The sequence below is a fragment of the Pseudorasbora parva genome, chromosome 8, assembly GCF_024679245.1.
Source record: "Pseudorasbora parva isolate DD20220531a chromosome 8, ASM2467924v1, whole genome shotgun sequence".
NCBI classification, from domain to species: domain Eukaryota; kingdom Metazoa; phylum Chordata; class Actinopteri; order Cypriniformes; family Gobionidae; genus Pseudorasbora; species Pseudorasbora parva.
In genome coordinates, this window is record NC_090179.1 from 21191776 (window position 1) to 21215422 (window position 23647).

The following is a 23647-nucleotide window of genomic DNA, read 5'->3' on the forward strand; positions in this document are numbered from 1 at the left end:
ATTTCAAATGATACCAAATATTTATAAAACTTTATAGTACTTGTTCACATTAAACCATATAGATTTTGACAAAACAAATTTCCTTTGTTTTCTCAGAAAATCGCCATTTCTTATAGTTCTTCCAGTTTTCACAGTCTCAGGAATATTCGCTGCTAGAGGTCGCTTATTCAAAACAAAGATGTAGCTTGATGACGCCTTGATTTCTGGGAATCATGGGAGTTGTTGTCTTCACCTCTAGCCGGTGGAAAAGAATCCGACGGGACAGAAATCATATTCATGAATTTGCTAATGTACAAACCCAATTCCAAAAAAGTTGGGACACTACAAATTGTGAATAAAAAAAAGAATGCAATCATTTACAAATTTACTCATAAACTTATATTTTATTCACAAAAGAATATAGATATCATGTCAAATGTTGAAAGTGGAAATTGTGAAATGTCATGCCAAATATTGGCTAATTTTGGATTTCATGAGAGCTACATATTTTAAAAAGTTGGGCCAGGTAGCAATAAGAGACTGGAACAGTTAAATGTACATTTAAGGAACAGATGGAGGACCAATTTGCAACTTATTAGGTGTCCAACATGATTGGGTATAAAAAGAGCCTCTCAGAGTTACAGTGTCTTTCAGAAGTGATGATGGGCAGAGGAGCACCAATTCCCCCAATGCTGTGGTGAAAAATAGTGGAGCAATATTAGAAAGGAGTTTTTCAGAGAAAAATTGCAAAAAGTTTGAAGTTATCATCATCTACAGTGCATAATATCATCCAAAGATTCAGAGAATCTGGAACAATCTCTGTGCGGAAGGGGGCAAGGCCGGAAAACCCCTGGATGCCCTTGATCTTCGGGCCCTTAGACGGCACTGCATCACATACAGGAATGATACTGTAATGGAAAACACAACAGGGGCGCAGGAATACTTCCAGAAAACATTGTTGGTGAACAAAATCCACCGTACCATTCACCGTTGCCGACTAAAACTCTATAGGCCAGAAAACAAGCCATATCATGATCCAGAAGCGCAGGCGTTTTCTCTGGGCCAAGGCTCATTTAAAATGGACTGTCGCAAAGTGGAAAACAGTTCTGTGGTTGGTACAGTTTTCCAAAAAAGTTATTTTTGGAAAACTGGGACGCCATGTCATCCGGACTAAAGAGGACAAGGACAACCCAAGTTGTTATCAGTGCTCAGTTTAGAAGCTGCATCTCTGATGGTGTGGGGTTGCATGAGTGCATGTGGCATGGGCAGCTTACACATCTGGAAAGCACCATCAATGCTGGAAGGTATATTCAAGTTATAGAACAACATATGCTCCCATCCAGACATCGTCTCTTTTAGGGAAGACCTTGCATTTTCCAAAATGACAATGCCAGACCACATACTGCATCAATTACAACATCATGGCTACGTAGTAGAAGGATCCGGGTACTGAAATGGCCAGCCTACAGTCCAGATCTTTCACCCATAGAAAACATTTTGCGCATCATAAAGAGGAAGGTGAGACAAAGAGGACCTAAAGACAGTTAAGCAACTAGAAGCCCGTATTAGACAAGAATGGGGACAACGTTCCTATTCCTAAACTCCTCAGTCCCCAGACGTTTGCTGACTGTTATAAAAAAAGAGGGAATGCCACACAGTGGTAAACATGGCCTTGTCCCATGTGTTAATGCAATGAAATTTAAAATCAACTTATTTTCCCCTTAAAATGATACTACATCTCAGTTTAAATCATCTATGCTTTATTCTGAATGAAATATTGAAATTTGAAACTTCCACATCATTGCATTCTATTTTTTTCACAATTTGTACCACGGCCCAACTTTTTTGGAATAGGGTTTGTATATAAGATTTATTAACATTACTGTAGTATGAAACAGGGTGGGGCTGAAAGCCGGTGGAGCGGAACAAGGCCACTGGAGCGATCGCTAATAAGAGAACAGCACAATGCACAGCTCAAAAGCAGCAGAGCTTTTATTACTGCTTCCGCTTCTTCCGCTCATGCATATGTGGGGTAACGCAGCGCTGTTATAATATTAGTTAGATTTCAGTGTGTTAAAAGTTGTTATAATGCTACTCTGAGCGTTCCCTCATGACTGCTATGAGTTGCTACACACCTCTGACATGATTTATTAATAGCAAAACCATTTGTCGGAAGCATTTAAGGCTTAAGTAAAGGAAAATGTAGCGTGAATTAATGAGTGCAGTTTGCCTTTTCCCCTAATAATATACCAAAGTTAAGCACCAAACACTGTTGTCATATGCTCTTTATAAATTATGATGGATTATAAATTATGATGTCATATGCTCTTCATCATTATCAACTCACCCCTACCTCACTGCAGTTTTTCAACCACCATATAATATGGTTAAAGAGATGAAGATGAGATGACTTTCAGTGTGGGCCGAGGAATAAACAACAAAAAAGGATTTATAGATACGGGGATTTCAGAATTGTGACTCACAGCACAGAAATTAGCTGTCAGTCTTCTGTGGTTACATTTTGTCAGCAAGGATAGACTTTTGAAAATATATTACACTTTGTACAGTATACTCCATCAAGACTTGACACTTAAAATGTCAACATTGTTTCAGGAAACTATAACCCCAAAAACAAAACTAGACTGTCCTAAATATTGATCTTGACATACCATTCTTGACCTTAACATTAAATTAGATAGTTCTGTAAAGCGGGGAAGCTTCCTCATGCCTTTGGCCTTCTATATATGATGTGTGTGTGTACGTAATCGAAACACAGTGTTTGTAACTTTGTATCTGTGGCGAACGTGGGTTTAAGTTTTGGTGGTTTGGTTTCAGAAGACCAACAGGAAGGCCGCGTTCAGATGCCGTTCCTGCGATGACTGACTCCCTCATGTGGCTGTCTGTGTGAAGCCTTCAGTTCAAGAAGGGATATGGATGTATGTTGCAGTGAATAGATTTTTATTTTGATATAGCTTACAGGCAGGACAACGGTAGTTCACAAATAAATTATTTAAAAAAACAAGTTCATTTCAAATTGTCACCTTGACTACTGTTCTTCATGATTTATTAATTAAATTAACAAATTACTACACTATTTACAGCACTTTACTTTAAAAAAGAAATTAAATAAAATTCAAATAAAATACACGAATAACCATTTGCTATTCATCAATACATCTCAAAATATTATATTAAAATATACAATTACTGTCATGTAATGTAAAAATAAAACTTTTTAACGTTTTAACACATACATAGAAGAACATATTCCCTTTGAAACCCATAATGGGCTTGAGAACTATCCATATATACTTTTTTATTTTATTTACTTATATATAAATACAGACTTTTTTCATTCTTAAAAGTGAACTGTTCCTTGAAACCCTGAATCATGGTTTGCTCTTTAAGTCCTCTTAGATGAATCTGAGACTTATAATTTGTTATACAGCAAGATTTCCCAATAAGTATGGCATGCTTCATTTGATAGGCGCAGGGATTCAGGTTTTATGTTCAGGCTGATGCTGTCTCCTTTTGCCAGATCAACCAGCCGGATCATTGTCAGTGTTCCTGGTTCAAAGCGCATAACCTCACTTAGCTTTCTGTCTTGTCTATTAGTACGTTTGTTTTTGACCAAAACAACTGTCGCAGGGTTCTTCGTTTGACGATTGCCGCCGTTGAAGATAACCTGGGCGTGGATATGATAAAGACCGTCGGTTTTAATTTCGACAGTGCCGTTGTTTAAGGAGAGGGAGCTGCTCTCTTTTGAATCATGTATCCAGGTTTTTTCATTATCTGAGGAAGAGAATGTATATATTAGTGTGCTATCTGAAAACCTTTCCCAATTATTAACACTTTATTTTGTGCTTGTAGGAGGAGCAAAATGTTTGTTATGATTCAAACTCCATGAAAGGTTGATGTAATAAAACAGGAAGTTGGAGCAGGACATTTCAAAACACATTGGCTGAATTTGAAATAACATATACACTTCTCTTATATCAAAAAGTATGCTATTCAAAATTCAGTTCAATTATAAGCATGAACCACGGTTTTCCAATTTTTATTTCCTTAAGGTTTTTTAAAAACAAACAAACAAACAAGGGTTTGCTTTTATTCTGTCCTGTGTAAAATGTTGATAATAAAATTAGTAATCAGTACAAGAGAATCAATCTGTCTGTCTGCACACACACACATAATTACACACAATAGGCCTAAATATGACATTTATTATAATTGTTTATCTGCTGATAGTTAAAAAAAAAAAAAAAAGCCTATGTTGAAATGTATATATCTTTCAGTAATGTCTATTATTAAAAAATGTATTTCACACACAGAGTCGCAGTATTAGTGAGTGATACTGGCCTCCATTCATAAAAAGATGGCATTACAACAAATATTTAAAATATACTGTCTTAACGTTGTTATATATATATATATATATATATATATATATAATATATATATATATATAAATATATATATATATATATATATATATTTTTTTTTTGTAAAAGTTCATGTAAACCTGCTATTCAAATTTTTTAAATACAATTTTTGCTATGGAGCTCATTAATTTTAAATTCTAACTCAAATACATCGAAGGTTATTTTTTATTTATTTTTTATTTTCTTGTGTAAATGTTCCACTTGCGGGGGGTCGTAGCTGTTCATCCCACATATATATGAAAACACGCTTAACACAGGACGCGAAGTGAGGTCAGGGAAGTAGAGCCTTTTAAAGGAACATTTCCGCCTTCCTCGTATATAGAGCCGTGCACATTTAGACTAGTTATATTTCCAGTGATTCACAACGCCTCTGCGATAAACATTCAGCATCACCTCAGAAGTGTCATTGTGGTGACTGAATCTGGTTCATCTCGTAAGCGACAGTCACACGAATGAAATGCTTTTTTTTTTTTTTTTTAAAGGTACGACCTCCTACTTGAATGGTATGAAGGTGAACGGTCGGGTGACCTCAAGTAACCTATAGCAGAAAGCGAGGCCGAGTCTATTCACAGATATGATGTGCATTATTTAAACATGGAAACTTGACTTAAATCACTTTTAGGCCACAAACGAATCTTTAAAAGCAGAGAACCACATGTCCAACTTCCTCAATGCAGCAGAGAAACCAAAAGACATAATGACACAACCAAAAGTCCCGGTATCTCTTGTTTTCTAGATATAGAGAGAAGCGAGAGATATAGAAAAAGTGCAAAAGGGAAAGTTGAAAGGGGGAAACGGAAAAGGAAAAAAAAAATGATAGGTTTTTTCAGGAGGTCCACAGGAAGAAAGATATTCCCTCACCTCTGATGAGACGGATATAGTCGTTAAATGATGGACCGTACTGGGATCCTGAAAATGCAACTTAATTATTTTCACTTTACAGCTAAAACTATTTTTTTTTTAAAGAGATATAAACTTTCCCTAAATATATGAAAGATACAAATGAATTCTGTATGAACAATTACTACCACTAGACTATGGACAGAACTGATTTTCATCTATTGTTTACATATTTTTTTACATTGGCTATCAGTCCACAATAAAAAGTTCAACATTTCTCACCTATCAGTTGGTCAGGTTTGGTGTTGATTTGTTGATTCGCTGTAAAAGAGTTTTAGATTGTTACTTTCATGATGAAAGTATGTCATTTTATATCAAATTGTCATTTTTAAAAGTGGAGGAAAACAGAATAATAAGCAAACCTGTTAAATTGGTCTTGTCCTTTTCTGTGATTGACTTAGACTAAAGAAAAAAAGAAAAATGTTTATCTCAAAATGTCAACCCAATATCACAGGAAAACGTAACTATTTTACATGGTGGTGATTTAAAGTGTACCTTTTTTGTGGAAAAAAGTAAGCATAAAGTTTCACCCCTAAACCAAACCACCACCGGGACATTACACAAATGATTTGATAAGAATTTTGCCCTGAGACGTGTTGGAAAATTAGAAAAAAACAGGTACTATTGCATTAAAACTGAAATGTGCAAAACTGAAAATATTTTTTTTTGTTATACAATATTGCACTATAAAACTTTCAAAACATTCCTCTTTTTATTAGTGCAGCCCAGCCCCCAAATTTTGATAAGCCTATAGCATTGTGGGAACCAGATGGGAGATTGAAAACTATTAATAGGCTACACCAAAGTGATCAGAGACAGTGTGGTTGGATGCCATCACAGGTCACTCTACCTTGTTTTGCGGCCTTGTTCCAACATATACCGACAATATCAAAAGAGCTGAAGTCATCAGGCAGCACCAGCCAACCAGTAAGCGGAACCTAGGGTTATTCGAGCTGTTCATCTCTGTGACTATAGCAGAGACCGGAGAAAAGAAATTGCATCAATGAAACCAAAGATAAATTCACAGCAAATCATACAGCTTGCTGACCTAAAGGCATGGACTTGATCTATGTACAATTTTAGAAAAGCACTACATCGTGTGGTCAAAACTATTTAAACCCACAGAGATTGTATGTTAATATTTGCATACAAACCTCTTTATGTTTTTACTCACAGCCCTCAGACCATCTACTTTCTCTCCATATACCAGTTCTAGTTTTGCATGTATGTGTGTGGCTAAAAGGGCAGTGTTTTTTGACTCTAAGGTGAATTCCCATGTTGCCCATGCAGAAAGAGACCCAGTCCTCACACCCAGGTGGATAGAACGTAATAACCCACTGAGTGTTCAGTATTTTAAAGTTGGGCATTTTTAGGGTACATATAATGTGACATTTTGATTTGAGGACAGAATGGATTAGCTCTTGCAAAGAAAGTCACTGTGTGCTTGCTGTCAATAAAAATGCATACGTGAGTTTCCAAAGAGTTTCCACATTTTTGTTCCCCTCAGCTTTCTGAGAGCCAATCAGTGATACAAAATCAACCTTCACTTTCCAAACAGACCAATTAAATAACCAGTCTAGTTTTAAAAAAAGTGTCATACTGTATAATAAATCTATTTTTAAACAAGAGACTCCTTGAAGCCTATAGATGGCCAGATGGCCAATTTGTAACCACATATTTTGGAATGGGAGGAACAAAAGAACAATTTTAAGAATTGATTCTTGGAAATTGTATATTGATTAACTTCTAATCTGAATGTTATGGTTTACGCATCCCCTTATGGAGGTTATGGCTCTAAGTGTGCTGTTTGTTAAACTATATGAATATACACTATGTACATTTGTCACTGACCTATGGCTAAATTCAAAACCCAATGGAAATGAATTGTTCAATTAAAAACTGCTGTAAGGAATATACAGAAGGACAATCAAATGGCAATATTCGCTAAGCATGATTGCTAATCAATGGCATCAAATTTGAGTATGATATTATGAGAGAGATTGCTTCACTCACCTTAGTGTGTGCTGTAGTGTGAAATGTGGCTGTGAGATTGAGATTGAATGAGCATCTAGACATGGTCTCTCCCACAGGGTTTCCCCTTTTCATGCTCTCATTTTCTTGCCCTGGACCTCTCTCTCTCTCTCTCTCTCTCTCTCTCTCTCTCTCTCTCTCTCTCTCTCTCTCTCTCTCTCTCTCTCTCTCTCTCTCTCTCTCTCTCTCTCTCTGTGTTTTCTCCTCTGTCTTCCTCTGTTTCTTTCGATTGCAACTGTGGTTGGAAACATAAGTGAAGGTGGATGGTCAGACCATCACGACTTGACAGAGATAAAGTATGAAGTTGCTAAAATGATTGAACATACTTCGGCTTCGTTGAAGTATCAAATGCCCTTTTTTAATTTCTGCTTATTTTGTCATTACAGGCGCAGAGATTTCAGCGGCAACACAGCTGAGGATAATTGAAGATAAAGGGTCATTGACATGTGGCTTCTGTTTAGGCAAATACATGCCAGCTCTAAAATAAGAACATACAGCACTTTCTCTTTAGCTCTACCAGACTTCTGAAAAAAAGGGAAACGGTGGTTTGCCTAAGGTAATATTATGGGTTTTGATGTGTATGCAAGAGTTTGATATAAAGTGTTTGTTTTAACCCAGATCCCCTGCATTTCTTTTTTTTTTTTCCCTTGGAAGGGACATCCCCCATTCAGGTGCTTGTACTTTCCTATGAAGGCATGCATACCAAATACTCCTACACAAAGCCCACACAAAGACAAACACACTTCTACTGTCACTGTCTCTCTATTTTAAATAGTAATGAGAAAAATCCTGGTGTTACATCAAAACAAACAAAACACATTCCTAGAATATATGAACAGGATAGATAGGATAGATGGCTAGCCTAGAAATCTAGACGCACCCTGGCGGCAGCAAATTTAATCTGCCTGCAAGTGTCGTCTAGCACATCGTGTATAGAGTCGGTGGGCGGGGCCATAATGACGACAGCCAAGTTGCGTTTGCATGCTTCTAGTAAACACAGAAACTGGTGAACGGCGGTCTTTTGAATCAGCTTTGACTGCGACTCTGGAAGACTTGGAGTTGAGCTTTTCTCTGAGAAAAGAACAAAGAACGGCACTGAAGTCATTCTTAAAAAGGGAAGATGTGTTCGGGGTTTTGCTGACCGGATACGGTGAATGTTTAATCTATCATCTAGCTCCACTTCACCTTGGTTGCTCTGGTTGGTGTAGCGCTATCCTATCGCGTGCAGAGGGAGTTTGAAAGAAAACAGTTTGGTGGTTGTCAAACATCTTTGTGTGGGTCTGGCTTGTCAGGCTAATAGATGGCCTCATCAAGGAACACTGTATTTATTTTAATCTCAAGCTTTAAATGCTCAAGCTAAAGTCGGGACAGTGACTGGCTGTCAAAAAAAAGTGATTCCAACGATTATTGATATTGCCATTAGGGACGCTCACATCCATCTCAGCCACTCCCTCTGTTCACTGATTGGACCGGTTAAAAATTGATCTGAGAAAACCAGAGAATATACCACAATCTCAGACAACACACTGAAGGAAAATGAAAATTGAGCTGAAGTAATAATAATAATAATTCGTTACATTTATATAGCGCTTTTCTAGGCACTCAAAGCGCTTTACATAGAAGGGGGAATCTCCTCAACCACCACCAATATGCTAGCCTAGAAATCTAGACGCACCCTAGCGGCAGCAAATTTAATTTGCCCGCAAGTGTGGTCTAGCAGCTCTCAATTCCTATCTGAGCTGTATTCCTCAGAATCTGGACGGCCCAATTACATCGTGTATAGAGTCGGCGGGCGGGGCCATAATGACGACGGCCGAGTTGCGTTTGCGTGCTTCTAGTAACACAGAAATTGGCGAACGGCGGCGGTCTTTCGAATCAGCTCTGCCCGCGCCTCCGGAAGATTTGGAGTTAAGCTTTCCTCTGAGAAAAGAACAAAGAGCGGCACTGAAGTCATTCTTAAAAAGGGAAGATGTGTTCGGAGTTTAGCCGACCGGATACGGCGAATGTTTAATCAGTCAGCGAGCTCCCCTTCACCGTCGTTGCTCTGGTTGGTGGTAGCGCTATCCTATCGCGTGCAGAGGGAGTTTGAAAGACAGCCGTTTATCCCCTCGGATTGAGCCCTGTCTATGGTGAGTTTCCAGACCAAACATCTTGATGTGGGTCTGGCTTGTCAGGCTACCAATATGCAACACCCACCTGGATGATGCAACGGCAGCCATATTGCGCCAGACCGCCCACCACACACCAACTTATGGTGGAGAGGAGACGTGATGAAGAGTGATGAAGCCAATCAGGAGAGGGGGAAGATTCGGAGGCCATGATGGACAGGGGCCAATGGGCAGTTACACCCAGTTGGGGGTTACAAGCCTACACTTTATCAAAGGTCTTCCTGGCATTTTTAATGACCACAGAGAGTCGGGACCTCGTTTTAAGGTCTCATCCGAAAGATGGTGCTCTTTGACAGTATAGTGTCCCCATCACTATATTGTTAGGACCAACACTGACCACAGGGTGAGCACCCCCTTCTGGCATCACTAACACCTCTACCAGAAGCTACCTGGTTTTCCCAGTTGGTCTTCCATACAGTACTGACCAGGCTCAGCCCTGCTTAGCTTCAGTGGGAAACCAGTCTTGGGATACAGGGTGATATGGCTGCTGGTACAAGTATGTAGGAGGACAGAGCCAGGCTAGTTCACAATGAGGATAATAATGTAAGGCTAACTATAATAATCACTCCAATTCTACGAGAATAAAGAAAGTACCACAGTTACAACTATAACATCACAAAGGAGCAATATTATTGAAAGCAATATATACCGTTGAGAATAGTTTGAACAGCTGATAATTGATAATCAGAAAGTTATTGTTCGTTGGTGTGAACCATAGACTGTAAAAAAAAAAAAGTATGTTCTGTTCTGTTTTTTGATTCAGTTTTCATTGCTCTGTTTCTTTTTGCAGTAAAAGATTTATATTGAGTATCTCCTTAATTAGGCAGTTCATTACAGCAACCAACCGTGACAGGTATAGTTAGCCTCCTTGTTGTGAACAAACCTTTAACCCTTAATAGTGTGTGATGCTTGGGGTACTAATATTTTTAATGTTTAACCTGTCATAGGTTTTAAAAACAGAAAGCGAACATTTTAAGTATATGTTATTAACTGTGCCACTTAGGCTATAGGTATCAAAGCTATGCTAATACTTGTTAAAAAAAAGAGGTAAATTCTAATTTTGTCAAAACTTTTCTGAAATGACTTGGTTGGCCTACTTAAAAATGAATTAGCATATTCATGGACAATGCAACTCCAATGTATTTAAAAGAATACAAGGTATTCTTATGTTGTAGATTATATGTTACTTTTACCAATAGGCTACTCAAAGTGTAACAATACCAAGTATACATACGTGGACTATACTTTTAGCACAGATATGAAAGAGAAATGTTTGAAAGTGTTACCAGGATTGTTTTTCTAATTAATGAAGCTGGGGACTCATATCTTAATGAGGGAAACTTAAGCAGATGTTTGCTGGTGATAAGATCAGATGCTGAGATAAAAATAGAAGGTCAATAACCAATTGTAGGTGGAGATTCTTCAGTGGGAAACTCTCATACTTGCTTTTGGTACTTTTTCAGGTCATTCCTTTTAGTGTGCTAGAGTCTCTCTGTTTTCATTTGTAGGGGAGGGGGAAAAGGAAGACATTTAGATGTGCATGTTTACAACAGGTGAAGGAGTCGAAAGAGAGAGAGAGAGAGAGAGAGAGAGAGAGAGACACAGAAAGGTGGAAAGATTGAGATCAGTTTTTGGGAGCACCTGTGGCATATTCTATTCAGTATTCCATTTGAAAAACTGGTTAAGTGACATTCTTTATGAGGTTAGCCACAAATGATTATGAAATGCCCTGTGTTTTCCCCACCGTTGTATTTTGCAGCTGGTATACAAACAGATCATTTATAGAGCTTATAACTAAGATAAAACTGTGCACATGAAAGTAAAACTGTTCAGTGGACTGCTGCTGCCTCCTTTAACCAATTAGACCACAAGATGCTTGATTAACTGGCAACGACCCATCATTTCTCTATCTGTCATTGTGTTAAACCTGCCAATATCGTACCAGGTGGATAAGCCAGTCTGTGTTCCTGTTGTGGTTCTCGCAAAAGTGTAACAGAAACAGTAGAAATGAATGTATGGTTTTTCAGACTGAGTTGCCGGGCAAAATCAAATCGCCTGCAGATCAGGCTGGGTTTACCTAGTCTATCAATGACCACAACAAACTCAGAAAAATGCACCTCATTTCTAGCCAACATGTGATGATGTGTTCTTAAACCAGCTCAAAATATCAAACATGCTTACTCTAATGAGAGCTATAGTTGGGTTGAGGTACAAAAGAATGTCTAAAGGGGACCATCAAAATAAAGTATTAGCACAACATGTTCTACAACAAGCGTATATGTATTGCTGTAGTATATATATATATATATATATATATATATATATATATATATATATATATATATATATATATATATATATATATATATATATATATATATATACATACATACACACACACACACACACACACACACACACACATATGTAGTGGAGATCAAAATTAGACAGCAATTAGAAACATTCGATTTCTTTCAGAAATATTGTTGATGTTCATTGCTTGAAGTTTGAAGGAAGATTAGCTGTAGATATACCATTGTTCTGGTAGCATGTTTTACAAAATACCAAGGTACTTCAACAAGAACCTTTTTTTTTTTTGTCAAAACACAGTGATCAAAATTAGACAACAATAACCAATGTAGTACAAAAAAATGTGATGCTTACAGCAGTCAAAAATTAGTAGGAAGTATAGAGGCCCTTGCTTTGAATGAGCTCAGTACATCTGCGGCCACAGGACATCACTAGATACTCACACTGCTCCGGTGTGATCGGGCCACTCTTCTTCCAGTCTCTTCTACAGTTCGGTAACTGTAGTGGGTTTCTTAGTCATAGCTTTGTAGCCAATGATTTTACATAGATTTTCAATGGGGGTTAGATCAGACTCTGGGCTGGCCATTTCATTATTTCAATGTTCTCACTTTCAAGGAACTGCTTTACCTGTTTTGTGAAGGAACCACATTTTGCCGAAGGAGGTTCTGATAAACAGAGTCTAAGGTTCTGCAATGTAGCTGTATAATAGTCCCAACTCCTGCTACAGAAACATCAAAACCATGCCCCTTCCTTCTCCATCTTTCACTGACTTCTTTGAGCACTTTGGGTTCAATCTTTCCACAGTTTGATGCCGAACATAATGCTTCTCATCAGACACAAATAAATTAAACTTGCATTCATCACTAAAATGGACTTTGGATCAGGTCTCCTCTGTTCAAACAACATGCTCCTCAGCAAAGGTTAGTCTAGCCTTTTGATTCTTTCTGCTGATGAGAGGTTTGGTCACTGAAGAGCGAGCATTTAGTCTGAATTCTCTTAAATGACAAGACACTGTATGACGAGACAGATCCTTATTGTGTTCAGCTCTGAACTGGCGAGTGATTCCAGCTGCAGTGTTGAACCGATTCCACATTGAAAGTCTCCACATTGTCCTGTCCCTCCTCTTGTGCATTGGTCTTGCATACCTTTTTGGGTTCTTGAATGAATTAGTGTCTTTGTAAAGCTTCAATATTCTACAAATTACAGATTTTGAATGAGCAGCTTCTTTTGCAAGCTGAAAGGTTCATCCCTTTGGCCTTCATCTGGACACCCTGGTGTCGTAGGGTTTCAGTCACCTTAGAGTGGCTTGCCATCTTGCAAAGTCCGTGAAAATTAGAAAGTTTGCTTCAAGTTAAATAGGGTTTGCCAGATTATTACGGAAATTATCACCACGTGCCAGATTAACACCCAGAGCTTGAAGGTATCTGAAAGTGGTCTCTAATTTTGACCAGCGTTATTTTTCAATTGTCTTATTTAAGTTGTATATACTGTACTTCAGAATATATTTAACTTGTGAAATATGCTTAAAAAACTGCCCTTCTGCTCCTGTTAGGATAAATTCTAAAAGGACTTGAAATTTAGGAAATTGTATGTTGTTCTCTAATTTTGATCTCCACTGTATATAATATATAGTCAAGTCAATCTTATAATAAGATCAGTCATGCAAAAAGCAGAAGTCTTACCGGTGAATCCTCAGTTGTCACACTCTAGTATGACTGATGTAGATCTGGGCTGCATTTCTCAGAAGCATTAAGACTAAGTAGATCAGAGAACTATGGCCACCAATGGGCTCTAAAATTAGCTCAGATGCTTTTGAGAAACGCAGCTCTGGACAGTGGCAGTTTCTGCAGCTGCTGCTGACCTGTGGGAGTGAGAATTTGCTTCATAACTGTTACGTCAGTTTTTTGTACAAACAAAAAAAGGCTGCAATGTTTTACAGTACCTCTGTATCTTAAAACCACAGTTTTCAGTGAACAGTAAACAGAGATTGATTCACTTGTATTGAATAATATTTGATTGAAATAAAATTTAAAAATGAGCATGTCAACACAATCTGTTTGTAACTTACATTTCTCCAGCAATGCATCTGGTAGGGAATCCTTACAATTTGCAATGGAGATTTGGAACAGAGAATTAAACAATTGCTATATTTCGTATTTAGGTGAGGTTGAACAAACACTGGACTAGTGGTGGGCTATATACCGGTTGACATGATAAAAACACACTTATCTGTCAAAATGCTTATCTTCACGAGCATCCTCTTAAACAGTGGGTAATGTCTTTAGTGATGTAAACAGTTAAGAAAGAAAATGTCTTGGGTTACTTGATGGTAATTCTGTTCCTTAAAAAAGCGTATAACAATATACAGCTCTTGATTCAGCATTATGGGAACACTTTTTACTGTGACCTGCTGTGATTGTGTGCAACAGGTCAGTGAAATTGACCCAGAACTTTTATAGCCTCAGGCAGTGATGTCATCGGAATCCACAGTCATCAGAGGCTATAATTAGACGTACCACAGTTGCATCGACAGATATATTTCGAATGAAGAGCAGTCCTGGGATATTTTCAGTGCGTCAATGAAGCTCAGCATCTCGTTCCCGCTTTTTCAGGGAACAAGGTTACAGTCAAGTATTAAGACCTTCCCTTTCAAACGCTACACAAAAGCACTGAAGTGGCGTGAACATCCAGACTATAAAATCTTATGAATGTGTGTGGAAAGGACCAGCCTGCCACGTCACAAACATGCTGCAGGTGGGCCCCCTAAAGAAGCGACCTCTTAGTAGAATGTGTCCTGGTGCCCATTGGCTAAGCTTGATTGTACGGGCGCCTCAAGGACAATAGCATCCCTCATCCAATGTGAAAATGTCTGTTTTGTGCCGACCGCCCGCCTGTTGCGCCCTCCATTACAAACAAGTAGTTGCTCTGACTTGCGCCACTTGCTAGTACGGTGGACATAGGTCTGAAGAACACACAGTATGGCGTTTCTCCTGATCCAGCATTGTGAACAGCGAAGGGCAGAACTTAAGTCCTCAAGAGTGACTGGAAGTTGTCTACACTGGATGCGACAAAGTGACCATTGCAAAGCATTTGTCCTTCATATCAGTAACATCATAAATAGAACGAGGCATAGGTTATGGGTTAATTTAATGGGTTATATTGTCTTTTGTCACGTCAGATCGCACCGCTCGCATCCGGTGTAGACAACAAAAAGTGTTAAAGTGACAGCAGTTATTATAGGTAAAGGTAGCCTTTTGATACAAGCAAAATTGCTGCAAAGTAACAGCAGCCGCCTTTTACAGTTCCTCCTGAACCAAAACAACAAGCTTATGCTGAGTTCACTCCAAGTCGTAAGGAAGTCGTAGTGAAAAATGAAGAGTCAGGTTCAAGTCTCACAAGGAGTTTGTAGGCTGCGCTCCCTTTCTACCCGTCCGTCCTATCACACATACAATTGTCCCAACAGTTATACTGTTTTCAAGGTCTATCCATGTCATTACTGCAAGGTGGATGATTCTGATTGGCTTAGAGAAAATTAACAATCATGGAAAATGTTCACACATTGTCAGTTAATCAGGTTCATGTGTGCCTTTCACCCCGGAATTAGGCACGTAGTGACTTTTCAGGTCTGTAGCAGGTGCAGCTTGCCTAGAACAACAAGTTTACCTATCTCTTAGGATGCCGTTAATCCACCACATAATCGACCTTCCAACGAATACTGCGCACATGCACAGATACAGTCTTTCCAAGGTTGGAGTTGATCGAGCTCCATCTCTTTCCCAAAGCACACTGTTAACATGCTTTCTCTTATCGAGATGTACAGAGAGTAGTACAAGCAATATTCATCTTGAGTCTTTAATGTTTCAGTAAAAATAAATATGAAAGGGATAAAAAATAAACTAAATGAAAGACAAATTAATATTTCATAACCGGGCTAAGTGAGCAAACACTTTTCCTGCACTCCTGGCATGTTAGGAGTGTGTGATACCTCCAAAATCCAAACGCATGACATAATGTTGCTATCAAGTGTTTTGCGACACATCACATCCTTAAGCCATACCCTCAGTCACTCCTCAGAGATCAACTACACACTTTAGAAAACAAGGAACAATCAGTGGTTCTCTTTAGAAAGCAAAATCATAACTGGAAAGAATCATTAAAAGCATTATAATAATATAGGAGGATAGATATTGATTAAGGCTTTAATTATGAATTTAATTAGGATATATACAGATATAATGAAGCCCATTGAAAATGAAGTATCCCCTTTCACTTTTTTCTAGTGCTTCAAGTATTTCCAGGTATGTTAATTTGTGTATTTTTTTATAGTGCATGAAGATTTTCAGGTAGGTCTATTTAATTAGCTTCTTTTTTCTGTTAAAGTTTTTTGTCCTATTGATTGTAATTAGTTTGGCAATTGTATCATGGGAATTATAGTAAAATGTAAACAATCCAGCTAAATTTACAGTTTTGCACATTTTTAGTGTATGTAAGATTGTTGCCGAAACTGGTACTGCAATCACTTTCAAATGACTGTAGAGCGGTGTATCCCCTCTCCCCCTCCCCCCCTGACTCGAGGTTGCCAGATAGGCTGCAGGATCCAGCAGAAACGTCTGTAGCTGCAGCTGTAGTAACTAGAGCAGATCTGGCAACCCGGATGCCGAAACACAACATTGTGATGGGTCGATAGGTGGAGGGTGGAGCTTCAGGCCAAAACACAACATGTCAACATCAATATCAGTTGAGGGCTGCAACAACAACTTTTAAATGACAATATCCTGGCCGGACTACCGTTGTCAGTGATATAAGTATTTGAAATTAACATTATTTCTTAATGTCTAGTGACATATCAGGGCCATTTTTTAATTATTTGAAATACATTTCTATATACAGTTCCTTTAAATATACAATTCAAACAATCACATGCTGCAGTGTTTTCTTGTGTTTTAAGAGATGAATAACGATAAGCTCTAAACACAAGTCCTTAAATACAAGTGAGTGAGTGAGTGAGTAAGGATGTTTATTATAATTATTTATTCTCTTGAAGTATTAGAGGCATGCTATAGACTATGGAATTATAATACAGTAACACATTTTCAACTTTACTTACATTGAAAATGATCATACGCGATCAGATGCATTATCATGTTTTTTTTTCTTTTTTTCTTTTCATGACACAGCCTACACTGAAATATAGCTTGTACGGGTCTTCTCTTGACACCTCTGCACTGTTCCACAGGGGCACTTCCTCTTCTCTCACTCCCAAAATGGCTCAACATCGTTAATTTTTTTTTTCCATTTTCCGTTGCCCCCACACTGTACTTATTAATATGCTGCATCACTGTTTTTCTCTTTGCATAGCAAACAGTCAGTGTTGTTTATTTTTAGTGTCAAGTTAACCTGAGTTTTAATTTCTATCAACCTGTAATCTAAACTATTAGGACTCAGGAGTGTTGTTTTTCCCCCTTTTTTTCCCCCTCATTAAATAATCATTAAAGACTTAAACATATTTGAATGATATTCAAATATTTGTTGCATTTGTTCTATCGCTAAGGTTCTTAGTGTTGACATTAGAGTGCTGACTATCCATATGACCACACTTTTTCTTCAAACACAGTTTTGTAGTCTACAGATTTAAGAAAAGATGACTGAAAGTCTTTTTCCGCATAAATGGAAATTGTGGTCTTTGACTGTTCCACATGATATGAGACCACTGCTGAAGGGGAGGAAATGCACATCATTGAATGGCACAAACATACTTTCTCTCTCTCTCTCTCTCTCTCTCTCTCTCTCTCTCTCTCTCTCTCTCTCTCTCTCTCTCTCTCTCTCTCTCTCTCGCTCTCTCTCTCCCTCTCGCTCTCTCTGCCAAAACAGGCCTACATGTGCCTGGAGAGGCCTTGTTCATGCTATGTGTTTGTTTAACCAATGATCGTATAAAAATATTTTTCCACTGATCTTTATCATTATTGCTTCTAAAATTAAATAAATGAATGCCTAATATGACATGTTGGCAATATCATGTACAATGTTTCCTTTAGGATAGAAGTTGATGTGGACGCCGTGACGTCATCGTATACTTCCTCGAGCTTGTCGGGCGACACCGGTTAGCATGATAGCGCGAGGCTGTTAGCTTCGCTACATCAATAATGTTTTAACTAGTTAAGTTAGGTTTTATACCAGCAAGCACAAAATACAACCACACTCTTAGTAAACCCATAAAGCTTAACGTATATGCAAAACAACGAATTTCAACCAGGAATAACCGCGTCTCGAGGTAGGAATAACATTGGCGAGCTAATATGTTTGCGCAGCTCGAGCGCACTTTATTTTGTTTGATTATCACCAATTGCCGTGTAGTTTATTACTGACAGGCAGTCGAAAATGGTGAATGGAGCTATGCATTTTTAATAAATGGGCATATGATATGCTATGCGAAACGTTGGCTGAACACTTGTATGCTGGTTAGCAGCAAACGACTTTTAGCAGGTTGTTTGTAGCAGGTGTTTTGGAATTTAAACATAAATAATGTTTTCAGTTTATAGTTGTGTTGCTTTTCACGGACTTTAAAACATATGCTTCCAGAATATGCTTCTAATTAAAGAAAGACATTTCTGGAAAGGTGGGGTATCAGTTGTGGCCTTTGTGAAACATAACATGGTTTTCCTTGTGACAGTGATACCGTGTAGTTCATTTTAGGATTTTATGTATTCAGTGGAAGTAACGTTATATATATATATATTTAAAAAAAAGACAAAAAATCTCTCTGCATGTTGATTATTGTTTTTTTTTTTTTTGCATAAAACAGACAGAATGGAAGAACAAGCAAGCAATGTCATAGAAGTGACTGTGAAAACCCTGGACTCCCTGAGCAGGAGTTATACAGTTCAGGCACAGGTGAGCTGGACTTTTTTTATTATGCACATTGTCACAAGTGTCCTTTATGCTGATGACTTACGATAACTCATTCCACCACAAAAGGTGAAAAACGAGTTTGTGTGACCGCGGAATACGACAGTAGTCTATTGCCAATTATCTTTTAAAAGGACAACTTCTCTCTTTTCACTACATAGATGACCGTGAAGGAGTTCAAGGAACACATATCACCCTCTGTTGGAATTCCTGTTGACAAACAAAGACTTATTTACCAGGGCAGAGTACTTCAAGATGAGAAAACCCTAACCGAGTACAGTGAGTTGAATTGCATAAAAGCAGCAAAATGTACAAAGGAACTCCATTATTGCTATAGTGTTACTTCTAATACTTTAATTCCATTGAAGGTAATTCAGTTGAATTACATAGCAAATCACTTTTCCCCCCATCCAACTCAGCATGTGCTTTTGAATAAAATCCCATTTGCAGTCTTGTGACATTTTCTGTACTATTCCCGTTCATCCATCTCTGTCTAGACGTGGACGGAAAAGTCATTCACCTCGTAGAGCGGGCCCCACCACAGACCACCCAACAGGGCCCCGGCTCAGGTGGCGTACCAGGCTCCTCTGGGGTGACACAGGGAGGAAATCAGAACCCAAATTCAACCAGTAGCTCCCAAGGCACCCCTCTTGGGCCTACACATGACCGTAACGCTAACAGCTACGTTATGCTGGGTACCTTTAATGTTCCGGTTAACATTATGGACCCACAACAGATTCAGGTAGTTTTTTTTCTTCTATGTTCAGATTAGGGATGCTCATTTTGGTAAATTTTCCCGACCGACAACCGATGCTCATTAATCGTTAACTGATAAGATTATAATATTGAATTGGCATTTCATAAAAATACAATTGACGAGTGTCTGTGAACCGTCAAAAATACTTTTTTCACGTGTTTATTTTACTGTGCAAACAGCAGAACATAAAGAAAAGCTCAACAACAGAACTAGAGCCCTGCATTTATGCCCGAGCCCGACAGGACCCGACTTGTTTACACCCCTAGGGCTGGGCTTCGGGCCAATTTTCACGTCATACCTAGAACGCGGGCCGGGCTTCGGGCCTTTTTTAGGCTTCTCCATCGTTTTATATTTATTTAATTAATTAAAAGAAACAATGAGATGTGCTGCGCTAATGGAAACAACACGAGATCATAAGAGCTTACGCGACTGTCAAGACATGGCTTGCACAGGGTTAAATACTCCGCAAGCAGCAGCGCGCATTTCTTTTTCAGACAAAACTGGACAAGTTTAAATGTATCTGGTTGTTTAAACCACGTGTAAATTATACTCCTGGCAAATGGTTAAAAAATAGACTTGTGTGAGAGCGTGTTATAGGCTATATGTTATAGTCATAGTTATATATGTTATAGTTTTTTACACACTCTACAAATAAGTAAAGCAAGCCGACGCAAATGTCGTTAAATTAAACTTAAAATTAAAAGTCTTATGGGTCCTGCACACTGTGCGATTTTTCTAAATCCTTTGCGAATGTCCCTTGTCAGACTGTACGAACATGATCCCCGTGTCACACTGTAAGATCTCAGTTGTCATTAATGTCAGACTGCACGATAGTGAAGGCGGGCTAAAAACGGATGCGCGCAAGAAATCTCACCCGGAGCTTTATATCATCAATGAATGACGCGTTCAGTGACAGTGAGCTGCATTACACGCGGGACTGAATACTGGCTACAAATACATTTCTAGCTCTCGTTTTGGTCATAGTTTGTCTTGAAAAACCGAGATATTTGACTGTCGTCGTATGAGAAGTCACACTGCAGGATTCTGTGCCAAATCTTCTGACACTGCCAGAATTTCGTCTGAGGTAAAATTTGATCGCAGCGCTCATTAATCGGCTGCCGGTGAACATGTCAAACTAACGACCAAAGACGTCAGATTTTAGCCTAGGATCTGAGGAATCTTTTAGGATTTCCTAAATTTGTCTCAGACGGCCAAATCGTGGCCAAAATCGCACAGTGTGCACCCGGCTTTAGATGCTTGAAAACACAATAATCTTCAGATTTCAATAAAAATTAAAAAATGATTTTACCAGTGCTTAAGTTGCTCTTTATTGCGGTCTTTGAATTTGAAATGAGCTGCTGAATAAAATGCGTCTTTAATCTTTTGCTTTCGTTGCTGTGAACTCAGCCTAAATATAGGCTGCATGTTCTTTTATTTTTTTATTTGTTAAGATTGTTTAGCTTGTTTCGTTTGTGAGCGCCGTTGCGAGCAGAATCATCCTGCCTTAGATTGTCAAAAATGCCTTTTTACAGTGGAGGTAATATTATGGTAGGCTAAATTAACTAACATTGTGATGCTTGAAGTGTTATATCTATGGATTTTATTATAGGCAAAACAAGTCAAGAGTTGATTTAAGAGGCTAAATTGATTAAACATTCTGTTAACTCACTGTCAGCCGCTGGTTGCTTGGTCGTCATTAAAAAAAATTACCTTTAATTTAACAAAATATGCTTTGTATATTTTTGTAAATTAACTTAACAAAGAAACTATTTTAATAGCTGCAACAATGTAATAATAATAAATAAATAAAAAACACGGGCTCAAATCGGACTCGGGCCGAGATTTTTGATAAGTTGTCAGACACGGGCCGGGCTAGGGCCTAGATTTGTGGCCCGTGCAGGGCTCTAAGATCATATGTGACAGTGTTTACTTTAGTAAACGTGACCAAAACCACACATTAAACATCAATGCTTCAGATGGCACTGCCTGGTGTCCGGGGAATACAAAGATAGCGCCTCTAGAGCGGTCAGCCTCGGGAAACGCCTTTCATTAGGTTTCCTCCACCAGTCAGGAGCTTGTACTACTGCTGTATTGTAATACCGCGTAGCTTATTTTGCACGTAACTTTGTCACACTTTCTGTCGAAATAGTCCCACACAGTAGGCTTCTTCTTTCCCATTTTTTCATTTTGCAAAATATGTTTGCGTCGGCACATGTGGTTGCATATTTTGATGCACCCCGTGAGTTAACAAAATCCATTTTTTTTTAACCATGCAATAAACAAACAAACAAACAAACAAACCTTGATTGTGTTAATCGGTCAAAATTCTTACTATTGGTTAACGGGTAAATGGTCAATATGAGCATCCCTAGTTCAGATGGCTTAATATGACTGTATTGCTATTACTTTTTGATTAATGTATTCTCTTTTCTCAGATGTCCATTCAGCAAATGATGTCAGGTCTGGGAGACAATGCAAGGAATCCACGAGTCAGTACCAGTACCGGGGTGAGTACCATTGTGAACAAAAATAAATTGCCAGTAATACATTTATTTAGCAAGAGTGCATTAAATTGAGAGTAAAACATAAGTATATGCATTCTTTTCAGTATGGATGTAACGATTCACTCAAATCACAATGCAGTTTGATTCACAATACTGTTTTCGCTATGATTTTATCAAGATTTTTTTTTATTTTTTTTTTCAAAATTAGGTTTAAGACATTCATAAATAAGTGTCCTTTTATTTCTCAGACAAAATACTTGAATTTTCTTTGCAAAATTTTAAATATATATTTTAGGCCAAATAATAACAATGATGATAAATTCCAAAAAAGTTCCTCCAAGGAGACCTTCCAATGGTGTTTTTTTGGGAGGAGGTTGTTTCAGCGCAGAGTCTGTCTGTCTATTTAGTCAAGAGGCTGGATACAGGAACCTTCTTCACCCTAATTCTGCACAGAGGAAAAGCAGAAAAAAAGACCTGTAAAATTTAAATACAACAGTGACAGGGGTGTCACATTGTTATAAAGGAAAGATTTGAATATAATTTTTTATAATTTGCTTCATTGCACTTTCAAGAGTTAACAGAAGGCAAATATGCTATAATCAACAAATGATTGAAATAACCCATGTACTAGGGCTGTGCGATTAATCGAAATCGTAATAAAATCGCAATTGAAAAATAAATTAGATAAATTTAGATAAATAACCTAGAGTTGCCTCACATATTCTGACAGTGTCTTTTGTAATTGGTAGTGAGCATTTTTTTTAAATTATAAATTAATAAAGCAGTCGCCTAGTGACATGTAACCTGGCAAGTATCTTCATTCACCAATTTGTACAGACCCCCATGGAAAGACGCGGAATGCATCAAATAAACTCAAACAATAAAAGAGCACCTAAAACTTTGCAAAAAGACTTTGCAAAAAGCGCAGTTTCCAAAATCTCTGGCGGCCAAGAGAGTGTGCTTGGTGGTGTTCGACGCTTCCATGCCTTGTCACCCTCAGGCGCCTCTCCAATTCCCTCAGCGGAAGCAGGTATGTGTTGCCCCGAACACGCAGACCTCGCCTTCGGCCGCCACCATGCCGTCCGGGTCCCTGCATGCCGCTGCGCTGCCCCGCTGCGGGTACGTCTGTGGTGCCGTTGGTCCCACTGGTTCGGTCATCCCCAGCCCGCCCCGCTGGCTCATCCGTACCATCAGACTCCGTGGCGGGGGTTACGGCCGATCTTGGATCTGCGATTCTTGTACCGGTCCCTTCACAGGCTGCCATTCAGAATGCTAATGCAAAAACGCATCTTCAGGTGCCTCCGTCCCCGAGATTGGTTTGCAGCAATCGACCCTGATAACCCTCGTTCAGTGAAAAACAACAGTGCGTGGCGATCACTTCCGCTTTATACCTGCGCCGTGGGGGTGTGGTGCGATATGCAAAGTAGGGCTGTCAAAATTGCTCAAAAATGACGTTCGAATATTCCCTCTAAAACAAACACGAATATTCGAACATCTGGGCGTGCATTTTGTAAATTGTCATTACGTCAATAACAGGACAAATTAATACAAAGAGACATTAATTACTTGTATAGTTTGTCTATTTAAGTTTATACATATTTAACAACGTATTAATTACATTAAAACAAGTAGATTGTTATTATAAATTAT

At 38.4% G+C, this 23647-nt stretch overlaps 2 protein-coding genes across 4 annotated transcripts in view; one reads left to right on the forward strand and one right to left on the reverse strand.

Annotated features, from left to right (window-relative positions):
* Positions 1–1136: 1136 nt before the first annotated feature.
* lta (lymphotoxin alpha (TNF superfamily, member 1)) lies at positions 1137–7358 on the reverse strand. Of its 2 annotated transcripts, XM_067450356.1 has the most exons (6): positions 7335–7358; positions 6172–6290; positions 5684–5723; positions 5544–5582; positions 5283–5330; positions 1137–3771 (listed from the first exon to the last, which is right to left on the reverse strand). In XM_067450356.1, the coding sequence occupies exons 2-6, from the start codon at positions 6280–6282 to the stop codon at positions 3410–3412; spliced, it is 600 nt and encodes a 199-aa protein (XP_067306457.1). In that variant the 5' UTR covers positions 6283–6290; positions 7335–7358; the 3' UTR covers positions 1137–3409. The 2 variants fall into 2 exon arrangements, with proteins under 2 accessions (XP_067306457.1, XP_067306458.1); XM_067450357.1 differs by lacking the exon at positions 5283–5330.
* Positions 7359–17880: 10522 nt separating this feature from the next.
* bag6 (BCL2 associated athanogene 6) overlaps positions 17881–23647 on the forward strand; it is a 41264-nt gene continuing 35497 nt past the window's right edge. The window contains exons 1-5 of one of the 2 annotated variants that reach the window (XM_067450359.1): positions 17881–18101; positions 18633–18721; positions 18898–19015; positions 19234–19478; positions 21929–22000. In XM_067450359.1, the coding sequence (XP_067306460.1) occupies positions 18059–18101; positions 18633–18721; positions 18898–19015; positions 19234–19478; positions 21929–22000 (567 nt within the window). In that variant the 5' untranslated portion in view covers positions 17881–18058. The remainder of the gene's footprint in view (positions 18102–18632; positions 18722–18897; positions 19016–19233; positions 19479–21928; positions 22001–23647) is intronic. The other variant, XM_067450358.1, reaches the window with a different exon arrangement.

Coding starts and splice junctions, on each gene's coding strand:
- lta (XM_067450356.1), bottom strand. CDS start 6,282: ATGAACAGCTCGAATAACCCTAGGTTCCGCTTACTGGTTGGCTGGTGC. Junction 5,583..5,683: donor GGACAAGACCAATTTAACAG/GTTTGCTTATTA, acceptor ACTCTTTTACAG/CGAATCAACAAATCAACACC. Junction 5,331..5,543: donor CAAACCTGACCAACTGATAG/GTGAGAAATGTT, acceptor TTGCATTTTCAG/GATCCCAGTACGGTCCATCA.